The sequence below is a fragment of the Musa acuminata genome, chromosome BXJ3-8 (genome assembly GCF_036884655.1).
Source record: "Musa acuminata AAA Group cultivar baxijiao chromosome BXJ3-8, Cavendish_Baxijiao_AAA, whole genome shotgun sequence".
In the NCBI taxonomy this organism is placed as follows: domain Eukaryota; kingdom Viridiplantae; phylum Streptophyta; class Magnoliopsida; order Zingiberales; family Musaceae; genus Musa; species Musa acuminata.
Genome location: NC_088356.1, coordinates 6,370,191 through 6,389,616, shown reverse-complemented (window position 1 = coordinate 6,389,616; position 19,426 = coordinate 6,370,191). Strand labels below are relative to the sequence as shown.

General features: G+C 40.1%; 1 protein-coding gene across 2 annotated transcripts in view; it reads right to left on the bottom strand.

Annotated features, from left to right (window-relative positions):
* Positions 1-15,560, bottom strand: part of LOC135645804 (truncated transcription factor CAULIFLOWER A-like) — a 47,228-nt gene extending 31,668 nt beyond the window's left edge. The window contains exon 1 of one of the 2 annotated variants that reach the window (XM_065164568.1): positions 15,047-15,560. In XM_065164568.1, the coding sequence (XP_065020640.1) occupies positions 15,047-15,234 (188 nt within the window). In that variant the 5' untranslated portion in view covers positions 15,235-15,560. The remainder of the gene's footprint in view (positions 1-15,046) is intronic. The other variant, XM_065164567.1, reaches the window with a different exon arrangement.
* Positions 15,561-19,426: the final 3,866 nt, after the last annotated feature.

Sequence of the window (19,426 nt, the reverse complement as noted above, 5' to 3'; positions counted from 1 at the left end):
TCAATTGGTGGACACCACCTTGGGTCATGAGCTCCTCACCTTCATGGATGCATTCTCGAGATACAACCAGATAAGGATGGCACCATTGATTAAGAGCACACCTCTTTCACCATTGATCGAGAGATATATTACTACCAAGTCATGCCATTTAGTTTGAAGAACACGGGAGCAACGTACCAAAGGATGGTAAACAAAATCTTTAAGCACCAGATCAGGAGGAATATCAAAGCATATATGGATGACACGATAGTCAAAAGCAAAACAACTGATTCGCACCTAGTTGACTTGGCAAAGACCTTTCCAATCCTCAAGAGATACAACATGCATCTTAATCCAACCAAACATGCTTTCGAAGTACACTCGAAATTTTGTTTGAGATTTGTCATTCATTAGAGAGGGATAGACATACAACCTAAAAAAGTACAATCCATATTAAAAATGCGTCCACCTCAATGATAAAAGATATCCAATGGCCGACGGGACGAATGGTAGCTTTGAGCCGATTCTTATCTCGAGCCAAAGACAAGTGCCAACCTTTCTTCTGAGCTCCTAAAAAATCAAAAGGTTTCCTGTGGACTCGGGAATGCCAGGAGACTATCGAAAAACTAAAGTACCAATCGTCTTTACTTCCAAGCGCATGTTATACAAGTCATCACCGACCAACCGCTTCGATAGGTTTTCATCCCAATTTGACGTTGCAGGGAGGTCACTACTGACCTGGTTGTCAGCTCCGCCTTAGTTCAAGACAGTACGGGAGGACAAAAGCCCATATATTATGTCAACCACATCTTGAATGGACCCGAAGAACGGTACCCTCCGATTGAACGAATGGCACTTGTATTAGTGTTTACAGCAAGAAAGCTTCGTCTTTACTTCCAAGCGCATGTTATATAAGTCGTCACCGACCAACCGCTTCGATAGGTTTTTATCCCGATTCAATGTTGCAGGGAGGTTACTCAAATGGTTCATATAACTCAATAAATTCGACATTCAATACATGCCAAGAACTGCCATAAAAGCCTAAGCCCTGGTAAACTTCATCTCGGAGCTAACTTGCCCACCTAAGGATAGCCTTGCTCCCATAGCCTGGACATTATTCGTTGATGGTTCTACCACCTCCCATAGAGGCGACGCTGGGGTCGTTCTAAAGGGCCCGGACTAACAGACATTTGAACAGGCCCTCAAATTCCGGATCAAGATCTCTAATAACGAGGCCAAATATGAAGCACTTCTCTCGAGATTCCGGCTCACACTAGAACTCCAAGTTCAAGAATTAACGGTGTTCAATGGCTCTCAGCTAGTCGTGAGTCAAATAGAGGGAAGATATGAAGCCCGAATGACACCAGAGACATATTCAAGAGAATCACCCTTCAGTCTAGCCTATGGTACTTACCACCCGAGGTAATCTTCCCAATGCTTTGTGTCAAAAATTTTGACCAATAAACTTCCGAAGCTGGACTTCGAGCCAGGCTCAATCTGATGAATGAGGTTAGAGCCGTTGCACATCTATGGATTTTGAGATATAAGAAGGTGATGACCAAGCTCAACGATCAAGGTGTTCGCCCTCAAGGCATTCGACTAGGGGACTAGGTGCTACACAAAGTCGAGATCTATGACCCCACTTGATCTCGAGGAAAGTTAGCATCGAACTGGGAAGGGCCCTATCGGGTCATCGAAGTCATCCGAGACGGAACATGTTGCCTCGGTACAATAGAAGGAAGAACATTACTAAGAACATGGCATATCTCCAAACTTAAAAAGTTTTATCCATAAAATGGAAAGCCATTTAAACGTCTCGATCCTTAGGGCAGTCAATAAACGGATCCTCCTCAAGCTCCAATCCAAGGTATCTCGCTTTGAAACACGTTAAAGTAATCAAGTACCCAAATTTATAAGAGGCCAACCCCAACCTTTTCAAACCCTTCTTGAAACCTATGGATAATTTATACTCAGAATTTAGAGCCTTCACCCAAGTCTAGCTCTTGGGATAACCCCAGCAACTCTTCCTTCATAGCATAGGCACTCCCTTGGATGTTCTCCAATTAAGAAGAGAATTGATGTTATTGCCTTCCTCTTTGCCTTTACCTTTGCACCCTGGGCGGATGATGTGATGGATGAAAGGGTTTAAAAATTCTTTCCTATAATTCAACGATTAAATTGATCATTTGAAATATGACAATCCGAGTCCTGAAACGATAATGGTCAAAATCCATCTGTTATTGATATGTACAAATCTTGTATTTGCTCGATACGGGTCATATAATGGGACTGCCCGGTGAAGGACGGTCTATGTATCAATCCCTTATCGGACCATTATGTACCATACGTATCAAGCGGTATCGAGCATACCAATCCCTTATTGAATTGGTATATATCACTCATACTGAGTGGTACTATTTGGTACGACAAACCTTGTCTCATAGTATAACTTTGTAACGTTTCTTATGCTACAAAATTAATCAAACTTTTTTTTCAAGAGGTTATGTATATATTAATGTTGCCATCTCAACTCTACCACTTACCGTGGTATATATATATATATATATATATATATATATATATATATATATATATATATATATATTATAGAAACATGTATATATTCAAGCAAAATAAACTATTGGGATTAGTTTATTTTACTTGGATCTTAAAGTTTCGATGCCTAATTCAAATCTTCAACTCTTTTTTTTTTGTATGTGATTAAGATTGGGCAACGAAGATGCTTGTCTGGTATAAAGTTCTTCCTTGAAAAATCCAAAAAATAAGAATTATAATTTTTATTTTTTGTTCATTTATGGTTTAGATATTATTTACTCTTATTTAATTTTATATACCAAGAAATGAGAATAACTGACCTTGAAATATGATTTTGTTTTTCTTACTTCAACTGATTTTAGTTGACTATTTAAATTACCAGTACATGCTAGTATTGACACAAGGTATACTAGACAAGAAATATTGCTGGACCAATGCACTTGGTTAATGCAAAACAATAAACCTTGACAACCATATCAGATTTGAGATTGATTTGCACCTCAAAAGTAAGGACTGTATAGTTATCACTATACATTAGGTGTGTCAAAATCTACTCTTGCTAAATAAAACCAATGGCCAAAATTTTAAAGCATAATTTAAATGAATGATAAAAATATGAGATTTGTCATGATGTCAAAATGTCACCTTTAGTAAGTGTTTTAGTTTGAAGGAGATCATAATTTATTAATTTAAAAAGTGAGAATGGTTCAAGAGCATCCAAAAGTTTATACACTTGTATTTTTATCGATTACTAACTCCCTTCTCTTTTTCTTCTCCTAGTTCAATTCAACTTAGTCTCAATTTTAATAGTATATAAAATAAAAATATTTAAAATATTTAAAATATTCTATCGTTGAAGTACCCTTATGCCCTAGTTGGATTCTTCAGTGTGATAATCTAAGGCTAATGCAACAACTTGAGGTTTGGCTAGTTCAAATCCTAATGGAATTATATTAGAAAATATTTCCTATTTTGGCCGGTTTAAGGCCTTGGCACCTGATGCACTCCTTGTATTGGCCAAGGGAAGTTTCTCTAAACTCTTAATTGGTTACTATTTATTTCTCCAAAGAAATTAGGGGGAAATATCACCAATGTAATTTAAGATACTCCTTTGACCATCTAAAATCTCACCAAAGTTCTCTTCTTCAAACATCATCATCCCGAAGCCATTATAGGATCAAGGAATTGTTGAATCTCGAATTTTGATGATCAAAACCAATTGATAGCATTTATAATATAATCTGCATTTTGAGTGATACAGGACTAGCTTCAATCATGAAGAGACAATTAAAGTAGGAAGAATCAATGTTAGGCCGAAGTAAAACATGTCAAGAGATTGGATGTTGGGTTGGACGATCGATCAACGTGTCGACAAAAGGTTTCGTGTCATGAGTTCGAGCATCGGGCCAAGAAGATCGAACATTGCGCCAATGAGATCGAATGTTGCGGGAAGACAATATGTCGATTAGTCAATACGTTAAAGGAGAGGACGATGCTCGAAGGATCGGATGAAGCGCCGAATAAACCAATGACATATCGGACAACATATGATTAATACTTTGTAATAATTGTCTAGATCGAAGTATTTTTAATTCTAATTGGGTTGGTTTAGAATGTAATTAGGCCAACTCAATTATGGACCAATTGGGCCCAAAATGGGGTTGTTTTGGGCCAAGAGAAAGGTCCATTCAATGATCCAAAAGTTAGGTCAAGTGGTGGCACCGCTAGAGGCTCAGTCTTCAAGACACAGTCTCTGAGACTATGTCAAGCGGTAGCACCACCAGATTGGACGGTGGTACCGCTTAGTGTCAAGCGATGGTACCACTCAGACACAATCTCCCAAACTGTGTCAAGTGGTGGTATCGTCAGTCCGGGCTATGGTACCGCCTAGTGTCAGTGTTGTAGGCGATAGTACCGCCTAGCACAAACGATGGCACCGTCAGGACCCGGGAAACCCGAGATGAGACCTTTTTTGGCTCCTTTTTTAAGTCATTTGGGGTCTATGAATACCTCAGCTATTCCTGCATGGAGATAAAAGAATTAAGTAGAAAGGGGAAAGAATTCTAAGTTGTAAATGTGTTGAAAAGATTGAGTTTCCTCCTCCTTGAGCTTAGAGGTTGTTCTAAGGGAGGTGTGTAAGGGTTACGTTGAGGGGTGTAAAGGTTATCTCCTGAACCTGTGAAAAGGAGAAAGAGTGTAAAAGGAGGGTAGTTGATCTTTGCTCATTGAAAGAAGATCGGTAGTGGAAGCCGGTGGCCTCGAGTAAAGAGGAATCGAGAGTAGATGTACGTCACGACGACCGAACCACTATAAATTTGGTTTGCATTTCTATTTATGCTTTTCATTCATATTGCAAATTGATTTCTTACTTTAACTACACTTACGAACGCGTTTTCAAGTTAACATATTTTCGATATCATTTTTCATTGTATGAAGTTTTAAACCAACATAATTTTTCGTAAGCACTAATTCACTCTCCCTCTTAGTGTCATATTGATCCTAACAGGAACCTAAGAAGGATGTCATGTTGTCACTTATTATTTCCACATTGGACAACCCCAAGTACTTTCAATCTACCAAAACAGGGATGATATTTTCAAATGACATGCTAGTGGCGTAAATATCACAACCTATCAAAACAAATATACTCGATGTTTATGATGATGAAGGTATTAAATCGTCATCAGAGGCCTCTAGATCATGTTTATCTTGTTATCCCCAAGGTTTACAATACCATACCATACTATCGGGTATGGATAGTATGTATCAATCCACCGGTAGATCGACATGCGAACCACATCTGGCCCCTTATCGAGCGATACAGGATTCTACAGGATCGACATGCGAACCGACATGCGAACCATAACGGTTAAAATCGACCATTACCGAATGATAATAGTGCTCCAACGATCAATTTAATCGTTGGAAGCCTCTTCAAGGGGTTTTAAACACTTTCCTTCCTCCTATTTCAATCCATTTTACTCACTCTCAAACTCCCAAACTCTTTTTTCTCTCACATTCTCTCTCATATGAGAGTCTACTTTATTGATTAAGGAAAACTGTTGGTACAGATGCTAATAGTATAGCCAAAATCAGCATCATTTTTTGAGGCGGCACATTTGGCAACATCCAATAGCAAGTTCATTCAGTGATGACTTTTACCTTTTAAGATGTTACCACGTAAGTCATATCTTTCTAAATATCTTTTGACTTTACTTTTTTTAATATATTGTGAAAGTGCATAAGATATGTTACAATTCATTATATTCACCAAAAAATCTACTCCTACTTCTTATGCTTCGCTTATGATTGAAAAACAAAATGTAAGTCTTTATCTTAGTCTTACAACTGATAATGAAAGCCTATATTATATAAAACCTCATATCAATCTCCATGATTGACCACTGAAAGCTTTGATATCCAATGTAACTTATAACTCCAGCACAGAAGATCTCCTTGAAACCAAAGGAGGTCAAAGGATTCAACTGAGACAGGAATGTCAAAATATTTTAATTAAGTTTGATTTATGTGTGAAGTTTGATTCAACTGAGATTAATAATATGAAGAAAAACCATTAAATGATGAAAAAAAAAAAGAAAATGCAATAAACATCAAACTTGCTCCAACTCTAGTAGGCAGTCCTATGTAAAAAGATTCCAGCCTCACGTCTCACATGATAACTCACTATGAATTTTTTTTTAAACTTAAAGATGTACATGATCCATCTCACATGATATCTCACTATGAATTTTTTTAAAAAAATTAAAGATATATTTATTACATTAAATGTACATGATCATTCAAATGTCAAAGCTTTTTATGTTGAAATTTTGATATCTCATTAACCAATGATAATTAAAAACAAATTTATTTTGATTAACCAATGATGCTTATTTAAGATGTACAAAATTACATTAACCAATGATAACAAAAATAAATTTCTCTTTTTATGTTGAACCAATCTTTTAAAAAAACTTCAAATATACGAAAAAATAAACAAACTAATGACTAACCAATTAATTACTGCATCTATCATTTTTGGAGGTATTAGAGTCATTTCAACTATGACAAAAAGATTTTCCTATTTACAAAGATCTTTCACTAGCATTTATTTTCACCGGTATAAAGCATCATTAATCAAAACTTCCCAATAACATTCTAAATTTAACTTTTTTTCTTTCTTTGGTAATATGGTAAGTGATACAAATTAGTGATTTAAATAGACGTTCAAATGCTCGCCAAGCGCTTGGGCGAGGCGAGACAAGGCTTGAGTGCCTCATGGGTGGACCAGGCGACGCTCTTCAATGAGGCGTCGCTTGGGCACTAACATAAACCCACGCGCTACGCGCCTCGGGCGAGCAACCAGTGGTTAGTTGGTTCGATTAAACCTACTAAACAGTTACTTACTCACAAAAGCCACCCTTGCACACCCGCATGACCTCGAGCCAACCCTGGTGCTGCTTCTACCTCCGCTGTCGACGTTTTCTGTCGCTGCCTTCGTCGTCAACGCTTTCTCCTACTGCCGCCGCCGCAGATGCAGTGGACCAAGCCTTCCTCTGTCGTAGGTGGACTAGTTTGATGGCCTAGCAAAAACCCATAGCGTCCTTCTGTCATTGCTCTGTGTGCAGTTCCTTTCACCATTGAGGGAGAGGATCATAGATTCCTTCGTCACTGACGGACGCCCTCTGAAATTTCTGCCACTACCTTTGCTGTAGTTCATAGATTCCTCCGCAGTCGCGATTGTCTTAAGTTGAATCCTTTGCTGTTGCTATTGTCGTCTATAGCTTCCTTCGACATCATTGCTTTCTCTTTCCTCACTTTCCACTATCGGTGATACTTTAATCTCCCTCTTGTCACGACCTTAGTTGGAATTGCCTAAGGTGTGAGGCACCCTTGCGACAAAGATGCGAACTTAGCTTGCGTTGCCTAAGTCGCGCTTCACCCTTGCGATTTGCATATGCAAAGATCAGCTCACTTGCAACCTCTCGCAGGTCCCGAAGGACCTGTAAAAAGAGAAAGTTGATTAGTTCGAAGAACGAGCGAGGGACAAGTCCTGACGTCTCGCGAAAAGAGGAAGCTTTACAAGCAATTCAGCGAGCACCTTGCGTGCACAAGAGAAAAGAGAGAGAGGGGGAAAACAAGGACTTTAGAAGGTTGAATGAACAGCTGCAAGTCCACAAACAGCTGCTCACCAGGTGTCGGGCGCGACAACAAGTTCCCGTCAAGGTAATGTGCGAACTTGCAAAAGAGTGTTCAACGCCCGACACTATACCGAAGCCCCATCCAGCCCTGTGCCACCCGGGTGGTTCCAGGGTGCTGAGATGGCTGACGTTTCGCGTGCAGTAGCGGGCTGCAGAAATCAGCCTGTGGCACGTGAAAACGAAGTTGTTTTGGGGCTGTTTTGCTCGGTTCGACGAGCAATAGCACTGTAGCGCTGCAACTTGTTCGAACTTACATTTTTACAAGCAAAAGGACCTAAAACCAAACCAAAACATGCTGCCAAGCAACTGTACATGTAGATTTGAGCGACGAAAGGTTCGTTGAACGGAGTTGTTGCGGGTGCGCGACGACCGTTCGTGACATTCTTCCCCACTCAACCTGTTGACGCCCTCGTCGACGCTTGTTGGTAGTTGTTGATAATTGTTTCTTCATGTCGCAGGGCATCTTCGGGCTCCCAACTGGCTTCAATTCGAGGAAGCTTTCACCACTTCACCAAGTACTTGGTCTGCTCAGTTCCATTGGGTAGCTTTATCTTGTGATCTGCTAAAATAGTTTCAACTCGCTTCTCGTAGGAGACTTTGGTGGGGGGTAATCGAGTTGGAACGCTTCGGGAAGCATCTTGCGGATCCGAGTGGTAGGCTTTTAGATTGCTGGTGTGAAGAACATTATGAATTTTGAACCACGCCGGCAGTTGCAACTTGTAGGAGACGTTGCCCACCCTACTAATAATTGGGAAGGACCCTTCATACTTGCACACCAATCCTTTGTGTACTTTGTTCCTAAAGAATTGGAGTGATGCTGGTTGGAGCTTTACTAGCACCAAATCGCCGACCTTGAACTTTTGCAGTCGCCTTCCCAAGTCTGCCCACTTTTTGTCGCCTTCTCCAAGTAAGCCCGCACAATATCTGCATTTCGGTGCCACTCCTTTGCGAAGTGGTAGACTGACGGACTACTCCCAATATACCCGATTGCCATGGTGTGAGAAGTTGACGATTGTTATCCTATAATGATCTCGAAGGGGCTCTTGTTTGATGCAGAGCTCCGCTGCAAGTTGTAGGAGAATTAGGCAATATCCAACAACTTCACCTAATCTCGTTGGTTAGCACTCACGTAGTGCCGAAGATATTGCTCTAGGAGTGAGTTTATCCTCTCGGTTTGGCCATTCGTCTAGGGGTGAAGGCTTGTGGAGAAGTATAACTTGGACCCAATAATTTGAATATCTCGGTCCAGAATCATCCCAAGAACCAAGCGTCTCGATCACTGATGATATTATGCAGGACTCCCTGATACTTCATCACATCCTTCATCATCAGCTTGGCCGCTTCCTCTGCTGAACAGTGTAGGGGAGCAGCAATGAAAGTTACATACTTTGAAAATCGATCGACTACCACGAGTATCAATCCGAGTCTCCCTACTAGTGGTAACCTTGATATGAGGTCCAATGAAATGCTCTCCCACGACCTTTCTGGTACGGGCAATGGCTCCAACAGTCCCACCGGCTTCCGCTACTCCGCCTTGTCTTGTTGGCAAATAAGGCATGTTCGAACATATTCCTCCACATCAGTCCCCATCTTCGACCAATAGAAGGCCCTCTCCACGAGAGCCAACGTTCTGTGAATGCCTAGGTGTCCAGCCCAAAGGGAATCATGACACTCTCTTAAGAGTTCACGCCTCAAATTGTCCACTCGAGAAACATAAACCATATTTCCTTTTATGCAAACGAGTCCCTCCTGGATTCAAAATCGTCGTGCCTTGCCTTCTTGGATGAGCTGCATCAGGATAACTGCTTGGGGATCACTATACAATCCATCCCTGATCCTGGAAAGGAAGTTGGAGTGCGACTGACTTGTTTGGCCTCTGCGCTCCAATTGTACGGCATTCACATGCTCCACTTTTCGACTCAATGCATCGGCCACGACATTTGCCTTTCCAGGCTTGTACTCCATTGTCATATCAAATTCAGCTAGGAAGTCCTGCCATCGTGCTTGCTTTGGGAAAAGTTTCTTCTGAGTTTGAAAATAGCTCAAAGCGATGTTGTTTGTCCTCAGCACAAATCGCGAACCGAGGAGGTAGTGTCGCCAAACTCGTAGACAGTGGATCACCGCTGTCATCTCCTTCTCATGTATTGGATACCGTCGCTCAGTCTCGTTGAGCTTGCGGCTCTCGTAGGCCACCGGATGACCCTCCTGCATGAGTACTCCCCCAATAGCGAAGTCTGAAGCATCTGTATGAACTTCAAAGGGCTCCCCATAGTCCGACAATTTGAGCACCGGTTCTTTCAAAACGATAGCCTTCAGATCTTGGAATGTAATTTCACATTTATCATATCACCTCTAAGACTGCTCCCCCAATAGCGAAGTCTGAAGCATCTGTATGGACTTCAAATGGCTCCCCATAGTCCGACAATTTGAGCACCGGTTCTTCCAAAACGGCAGCCTTCAGATCTTGGAATGTAATTTCACATTTATCAGACCACCTCCAAGACTGCTCCTTCAACAACTCCATAAGTGGAGTTACATGCTTCGAATACCCCACTATGAAGCGTCGATAGTAGTTGACAAAACCAAGGAAGGATCTCAACTCTGGCACCTTCTTTGGAGTTCGCCATTCCGCAACCGCTTGCACCTTCGACTTATCCATCCAAATGGAGCCATTACCGATTCGATGCCCCAAGAATATGATCTTTGTTTGAGCAAAGTAGCATTCTCCCTTTTCACGAACAAAGTGTTCTCCCTGAAAACCTTGAAAATTATCCGAAGGTGCTTGACATGCTCCTCGAGCATTTGACTGTAGACGACGATATCGTTCAAGTAGACAACCACGAACTTATCCAAATACTTTTTGAATAGTTGGTTCATGAGAGTGCAGAACATGGCCGGAGCGTTGGTTAAGCCAAAAGGCATCACCAAGAACTCAAACGCTCCATACCTGGTCACATAGGTAGTCTTCGCTTCGTTGCCTTCAGTAATGCGCACCTGCCAATACCCCGACCAAAGATCGAGTTTTGAGAAATACTTGACTTTGCCCAACTGGTCGAACAAGTCCGTGATGAGCGGGATGGGATACTTGTTCTTCACCATCACTTTGTTGAGGACTCGATAATCGATGCATAATCGGAGGCTCCCATCTTGTTTCTTCTGGAAGAGAACGAGAGTTCCGAATGGTACTTTAGAGTTGCGGATGAGACCACCGGTTAGCAGTTCACCTAACTGCTTTCTGAGTTCTGCTAACTATGGCGAGGGCATGCGGTAGGGTAGTCTCGCTGGAGGCTTTATTCTTGGCTCCAGCTCAATGTTGTGGTCCACGCCTCTGTGTGGCGGAAGAGTCTTTGGCAACTCAGGTGGCATAACATCAGTGAACTCTTTTAGGATGTTTGCCACCACAGCAGGTTCATGAATGGCCTTCTCGTCGAGTGACTCTAGCTTCATAGCAGCCACGAATGTTAGTTCGCCTTTTCGTACCCTTCTTCAGTTGTAATGCCGATATCTGTTGGGGGTCTTTGGTTCCTCTCCGAGAAACAGGAACCACACAGGGGTCGTCACCCCCCATCATGCATAAGGTGTTTAGGAACGGTATTGGCACCAACTTCGCCACGTTCATAAACTTCATTCCAAGGATCACTTGGAAGTCGTCCAATATCACCACCATCATGTTCGTGCTCCCGCTCTATGTTTCAATCTTGATGGGGACTCCCTTTGCTAACCCGGAGATTCGCTTGGCCTCCGAGTTCATCGCCTTCATTCGACTTAGGATCTTCTCCAAGATCAGCCCAAGTCACTTTGTCTCTCGATCGACAATAAAGTTGTGGGTAGCGCCCGTGTCCACCATTGCACGGTCGTTTGGCCATTTAGCTTTATGTCTACATACATCAGCTCACCACTTCCTGTTTTTTGTAGCTTTGTCTTCATGTTCTCCCCCACTTGACCCCACATGACGTTCAACAAACGCATTGCTCCCATTCGGGGTCCTTGTGACTCCTCGCCGTCCCTATTGGATTCAAAATTACTCGAACTAAGAGCAACAGCCTTGCCCTTGTCCGATTTGGGGGGATGGATGGAAGTTATTAAAATATTGAGTGCCTATTTTTGTGGGCACTCCCTCACCATGTGCGGCCCTCCTCACAAGAAGCATTCGCCAGGTTTTAGGGCCTTGCCTTTCAGGCTTGGCCCTTTTGTGCGAACTCCTCTTCTTTTGTGCGCCCCCGAGCTCCTTCCCTCGAGAATATTTTGGAGGGCAATTGCTTAAAGATTGCTTCTTTCTTCCCGGGTCTTCAGTGGAAACGAAGTCGATGAGCCTTTCTGCGGCATCAATTGCCCCGATCAAATCGGCGACATTCCTTCAATGTAGTTCTTGTAGCGCCCATAGCTTCAAACCATCGAAGAAGTTGAATAGCTTATCCTTCTCGAACATGTCCTGGATGTCCAGCATTAACGCAGAAAATTACTTCACGTAGTCTCGGATGGAAGCATTTTGGCGGAGTTGTCTCAATTTCCTTCTTGCGACGAACTCAGTGTTCTCCGGTAGGAACTGAGTTCTCAACTCTCGCTTCAAGTCCTCCCATGTGTCAACTCGACACCGACCTTGTTGGGCCTCCTCCAAACGGGTTCGCCACCAAAGTTTTGCATCTCCGTTCAGATACATGGTCACTATAGAAACTTTGGTTTCTTCAGAATTAGGCCTCGTAGCTCGGAAGTATTGTTCCATATCGAACAAGAAATTCTCGAGCTCTTTTGCATCTTTGGCCCCTCCATAACCATGAGGCTTGGGTGCCCTCAAATTTTGTGGCGGCGCAACACGACTGTTGCTTCCTCCCGCATTTAATGCCCTTGTGAACATGGACACCCTCGAAGTGAGTTTCGCCACAACTTCCTACAGGTGTTGCATGGAGTCTTTGGTGTCATCTGACAATCGGTCGACTAGGGCCTCAACCTTGTCGATCCTGGACTCTGCTTCTTGCGAGCTCTCTACCCTAACAAGCCTTCGTTGGCCATGGTAGAGTTCCTCCAAGCTCGCTTCGAGAACATCCAAGTGGGTTTTCGCCATTGTGAGTCTCTCCTTATGACTCTTTTTCCCGATTGGCGCTTCAGATTACGCCTCCTCCGCTCGCGGAGAGTAACCAACTTCTTGCTCATCATGTTCGCTGCTGTGCTCCTCCTGAGTGGCTCCAACAACATGCGAACAAATATGCACTTGCAGCCCACCTGCGACTGCTTGGGGCAAGGGTCCGGCTTGCCCCGTCTTGCTTGATTCGCCACGATGCTTTGCCATGGCGAAGTTGTGAAGTTCCTTCGTTGCTCGCTCGAAGTGCTTGCCCGCTCTGATACTAGCTGAAATTGCCTAAGGCGTGAGATACTCTTTCAGTAAAGACACGAACTTAGCCTGCGTTGCCTAAGTCACGAGGCACCCTTGCGACAAAGACGCGAACTTAACTTGTATTGCCTAAGTCGCGCTTCGCCCTTGCGATTTGCGTCCGCAAAGATCAGCACACTTGCAACCTCTCACAGGTCCCGAAGGACCTGTATAAAGAGAAAGTTGATTAGTTCAAAGAACGAGCGACGAACAAGTCTCGACATCTCACGAAAAGGAGAAGCTTTACAAGCAATTCAGCGAGCACCTTGCGTGCACAAGAGAAAAGAGGGAGAAGGGAAAAACAAGGACTTTAGAATGTTGAACAAACAGTTACAAGTCCACAAATAGCTGCTCATCGGGTGCCAGGCACGACAACAAGTTCCCGTCAAGGTAACGTGCAAACTTGCGAAAGAGTGTTCAACGTCCGACACTATATCGAAGCCCCATCCAGTCCTGTGCCACTCGGGTGGTTCCAGGGTGCTAAGATGGCTAACGTTTCGCGTGCAACAGCGGGCTGCAGAAATCAACTTGTGGTACACGAAAACGGAGCTGTTTTGGAGCTATTTTACTCGATTCGGTGAGCGATCGCACTGTAGCGCTGCAACTTGTTCAAACTTACATTTTTTACAAGCAAAAGAACCTAAAACCAAGCCAAAACATAATGTCAAGCAGTTGTACATGTATATTAGAGTGACGAACGATTCGTTGAACGGAGTTGTTGCGGGTGCACGATGACCGTTCGTGACACCCTGTTATTGTTAACCCTTTTTTTCTCTTTCCCTAATTATTGTTAATAATAAATAATATATTATTAACAATAGATTATTGACTAATGTATAAAGTAATCTTTATTTATTAGATTGATAATATATTTTTTAGATTATGACAATACTATTCTTTGTTTATTTAAAATTATTATTAAATTCTTAATTTCAAAATTTTATTAATTATTTATATTATATATTTTAATATTTTAATATTTAAGAACTTCAAGACGAGCACGGACTTGACACTTAATATTTTTTTAATTACTGATGTAAATTCAAATAAGATACCACGTTAACTCACCCACCGACATTAATATATATAGTGATGTCTTGTCTCTAGAATCCAAGTTAAAGTTGGCATTGTAATATATTGATGGGCGGTGACGCAATGGTGAAATGACTATGAGAAGAACAATCAAGTGTTTTTACCACTGACTGATCACAAGACTGATACATCAGCAAACAAAGACCTTGTCATCCTAGCTTTCAAGTTGGTGATAACTGACCTTTAGCCCCACAGAAGGATTAAGCTTCTAAAAATGTAACATGTAACATGAAAAAGGCACTGATGGAGGTCGTGACAGCGCATACAAAATTATGCTATGCAGATAAATCAAGCAGCAGAATTTAAGACGATAAGAAACATATTCTAAGAATGTGAAATTACTGATGGGAGTCATGGCAGCGCTATATAAGATCATATGTTGATAAATCAAGCGATTCCTCCCAGAAAATAACAAGCATAGAAGTCTGCGTTCAACGTGGAATGTTACTACGGGAATAGAACATATTATGCTGTTTTACGTGACACAACAAAGAGGACGGCAGTGCACATGCCACTGAAATGATAGGGCAAGTCAGAATCGACGACAATACAGTCAACTGACAAAGAGAAGAAAGCGGCAGTGTTGGAACGCCCCCAAAACACACTCAGACCCCTCTCCCGTTCCCGCATCGGCAGGCGCGTGCGACCTCCCTGCCGTCTGGTCAAGAACGAGAGAGGAGGTAAGCGAAGCCCTGGCTACCAAGAGACGGGCGGACCAAATGCCTAGGGTTTCGAGATGGATCTAGAAAGATATGATCCAAAGCGGCGGTGGTTGTGAAGGAATTGTAGTATTAGCAATCATAGTACAATAAGCAAGGGGTGAGGGGGCGGGGAGGGGGAGGTGGCGCACCTGAGGACGCTGGAGAACTCGTACAGCTTCCCCGCGGGGGAGAAGACCACGAGGGCGACCTCGGCGTCGCAGAGGACGGCAAGCTCGTAGGCCTTCTTGAAGAGGCCGCCCCGGCGCTTAGAGAAGCGTACCTGGCGGCTGATGCGGTTCTCGATCCGTCGCAGCTCCACCCTCCCTCGCGGCGCCATCTCCTCCTCCCTCCCTTTCGAACCCTATCTTTGAGAGCGAAGAGGCAGCTTTGAGGCAGGATAAGAAGGTGTGGGGGGAAGGAACGGGAAGTAGAGGGGAGACGCGTCGCGGTCGACCTTAAACGATTCGTTACAATCGGGAATCACCTGCGCCGGTGGACCCGGCCGCAGATACCACACATGAAGCGGCGTGGGAAGCGAGATCTGTCGCCTTCGGTGGGTACCTCCGCAGGCACACGATACCTGAAGGCCGATCACGAACAGGTGGCTGGTCATCCAGCGGGTGGGCGATTCGTCGGTCGGGCGCACTCCCGCACACTCTGTTTCCCGTGTGCTGAGCTACGCATCAAGACGTTATCGGGCGACGCGTGGTCGGAGCGGATAGAGACTGAAGTGGCAGGGCCCACAGCCGTAGCAATCTGTTCGAAACATGACGATGGTGGTTAAGACTTTGGGTGGTCGTAAAGAGAATGGAAATAAAAATTTCGGTGGCGTAAAAAAAAAAATATATGTCCCTTCAAATATTTCAATTTCTTTTTTAAAAATATTAATATAAATATATAAACGATTTCTCAAAAAAAAAAAAAAAGGAGGATTGTTTTCTCTTTTTTTTAGACTTCTCTTCTTTGCTTGATTTCGAATATATTCTTAATGTGACGATCATCTATCTATTTTTTAACCCTATTTTTTCTTACTTTCTTACAGTATATTTCTATTACATTATATTATTTTTTATACTATTAAAAAATATTATAATTAAGGTTTTTAGATTGAATTCCTATGCGAATCATAAGTTTTTCTAATATTTTTCATAAATATACATAAATATTTTTTAATATTTTTTATTTTATTTTCATTTGTTATAATGTTTGAAAATGTACCAAAAAAATCATGTTGAAAAACACCATGACTCATACAAAAGTCACATTATTTGAATTTTATTTTTAAAAACAAAAAATCATTTTTAAAATATATATTATTTTAAGATGTTCTCTATTTGAAAATAAACCTACAAATAATTTGACTTCCTAGTTACAGTATTTTTGACATTTTTTAAAAACATTATAACAGCAAAAAAAACGAATCGAAAAATATTTATTAACCTTATATATGCATCCTTATGAAAAAAATATTTTAAAAATCCATAATTCTTATACCATATATAGGAATTAACCTAAAAAAATCATACAAAAAAAAAACTGAAACTTAGTAGAAAAAAACTTATTAATGAAGCTATTTTGAAATGAAATGTAAAAATGGGTACAGACTGTCAAATCAAAAATATATTCGAAATTAAAGAAAGAAAGCGACGGAAAATCTGTAAAGGGATTCGAGAAATCGACCTTCTTTTATATTAATTGATTAATTGACGTATTGTATAATCCATCCAAGTAGAAAAGGTTGTGCGGCCGTGGTTTAAGTTCCGTACTTCAACGGCGGATTTGCGAGTAACGACGAGCCGGACAGAGAGAGAGAGAGAGAGAGACGAATCGACGTGGTCAAACAGCGGATACGGAGACGACAAGGCTTTGCCGAGGTGATGCATTACGTCACAGAACAAAAGCCGAAGAGGATGCATTTGAGTCAAAAAATAATAATTAATGATAGAAATTTTCAAGATATAAAAATTCAATTAGAGGATTTAATATAAAAGATTTGGTTCCGATGCTTCCACAGAGCATGTTGCTCTTTGGCTCGCAGTGCAATTTTATTAGCATATATATTTTTTGTGAGCTTTTAAAACTTGAATAGAAACTTTCATAACCTTAATATTCTTTAAAAAACTATTAAGATTGTAGACATATATATTTCTTTTAATCTTTTTTATTCAAACAGACTAAAGTTGATGATTCCCTATTAATGATAATGAGAGAAATAAGTGCCCAATTCGATATGCTAAATCAAAATTTATAAAGACAAATATGTTCTTTTTATATTTTATAATATATATATATATATATATATATATATATATATATATATATATAGTTGGTGAAAGAAAATATAGTCGACACCCACTTGGATGATATCTTTCAAAACAAAAAAAAATCGATTGACATAGTATATTTGCCAGTGGAGTTTTTTTTTATAGTCACGAGTGAAAGTGAATATTTCCTGTATCCATTATTTCTCTTTATTAAATTTCTTATTTTTAATAAAACTAAGTGAATATTTTTCGTATTCATTATTTCTCTTTATTAAAAACGAGGATACATGATGCCCTTTTCTCATGTTTAACCAATATATACTTCAATGTGTTGTGTCCTCTTTAATCTAATTATTTTATTTATGTCCTAAAACATGGGTGATATGGACATAGGTGGCCTAAACGTTAATGGCTTAAAGAAAAGGATACATTCAGTGAACAAAACTCTTACCAATATGAGATATTAGGAGAGTTATGTGAAAAATTTAGCTAGAGAAACACTTATATTAAAAGAAGATACAAATACCCTAAAATTAGCATGGTAAGAATAGATATCTAAAAATATTGTATGAAATTTAGCCATTTTATAAGTCATAAAAGATTGATAATTTTAAAACAAAATCAATTTTTTTGTTGTGCTAAATTGATTTTTTTATGATTTTTCCTTAAAAAAATATCCTTTTTCAATTTTTTTCTCAAATGATGCCCTATGTTATCGTTTTTCCTAAATAATAATTTTTATTTTTTTAATCTCATCAATATTCTTCCTTTTCCTATCCTTCCTTGACATTATTTCCACCTCATAGTAAGATGACATCACCCACCCTTTTACCATTAGCCACCTCCACCTCATCGCCAACCTTTCCCCGTCATCTCCGTCCATCACCTTCCCCCTCATCTAAATAGAGGTACTTGCATCAATAAAAACCAAATATCATTCAAAAAAAATATAAAATTATATGCTTATACTAGATCATTAAATTCAAAATATTAATTCATTACCAAAGATAATATTCTAAATCACAAGCTGAAAAATACTAAGTATTTTTCTATCAATTTAATATAATTTATCTAATGATAATTATAATTTATCATGATTTTACTTCAACTTTCTAGATGAATATATTGGGAGGATATTACTATTTGTAGAATTAAATATGCAATATCAAATTTGTAATGACATGTACACTATTCCTAAATCTAAAAGGACTTATTAAGGACGTTTCAAAAACCATTTTATCACATAATGGTTAATCAATGCATTCTTGAAGCAAAATAGTATAATTTAATTACTAGATTCAAGATAAGATAAGATGAAATCCTTATATATGAATTAATAGCTAGAAACAAGAAGTTTTGAGACACAAAGATAAATAATCATAAATAGGAGGAGAAATTAAGGAAGAAGATGAAGGTTAAAAAAAATAATTTTATCTTTTAAACATGAACTTCATTTTCTTCATACGTTCTAAATTTGATTAATTTTATTTATTTTTATAAGATGATGATGATACAATCAAATCAAATGTTGGACTAATAATTTTACAATACATGTATAAAAGATGCATTTATTTATGTTATAGAGAAAAATGACGTAGCTAAGCGCCATGCATCCGACATATCAGCTCCATCTTAGTTACTTGGTTTTATGTAATCAAGTTGCTAAAGCCACTTAGACGACCTGATGAAATCATATGGTTAATATATCGACTTAATATGGTTGAGAGCCATTAGGCTAATATCTCGACTCTATATGGTCAATATGATGGAGTCATCTAGCCAACACCTCGATTCTATAAGGCTGATACAACGGAATGACTTAGCCCCTTCGAGCAGAGTCAGTTGGCCATACCCAATCGATAGGTTTGGCACAGGATGTTGGCAGTTACGATCAAATCGCATGCCCCCATTATGAATAAATCAGACAATAAGTAAATGTAATAAATTTAAACTTCTATTATAAAAAAGGGGGCTCACTGTATATCTCCACACACTAAACATTTTCAATTACTCAACTGACTTTATCTTCAAAATAAAAAAAGTTAAAGAAAAGAATCGTATCGAATTTGAATTAACTTTTAACTCAAACAACCAAAGTCTATCCAAATAATTTAATAGACAGATATTGGTCGTTGATAACGTTTCTCTCGAGTGATTTATTTAAAATGCTAAAACAACTTCTCTCGTGAAAACCTTCTTATTGGATCATTGTTATTATTAGTATTATTCAAGATGCAATAGTGTCTACTTTCAACGTGAACTGAA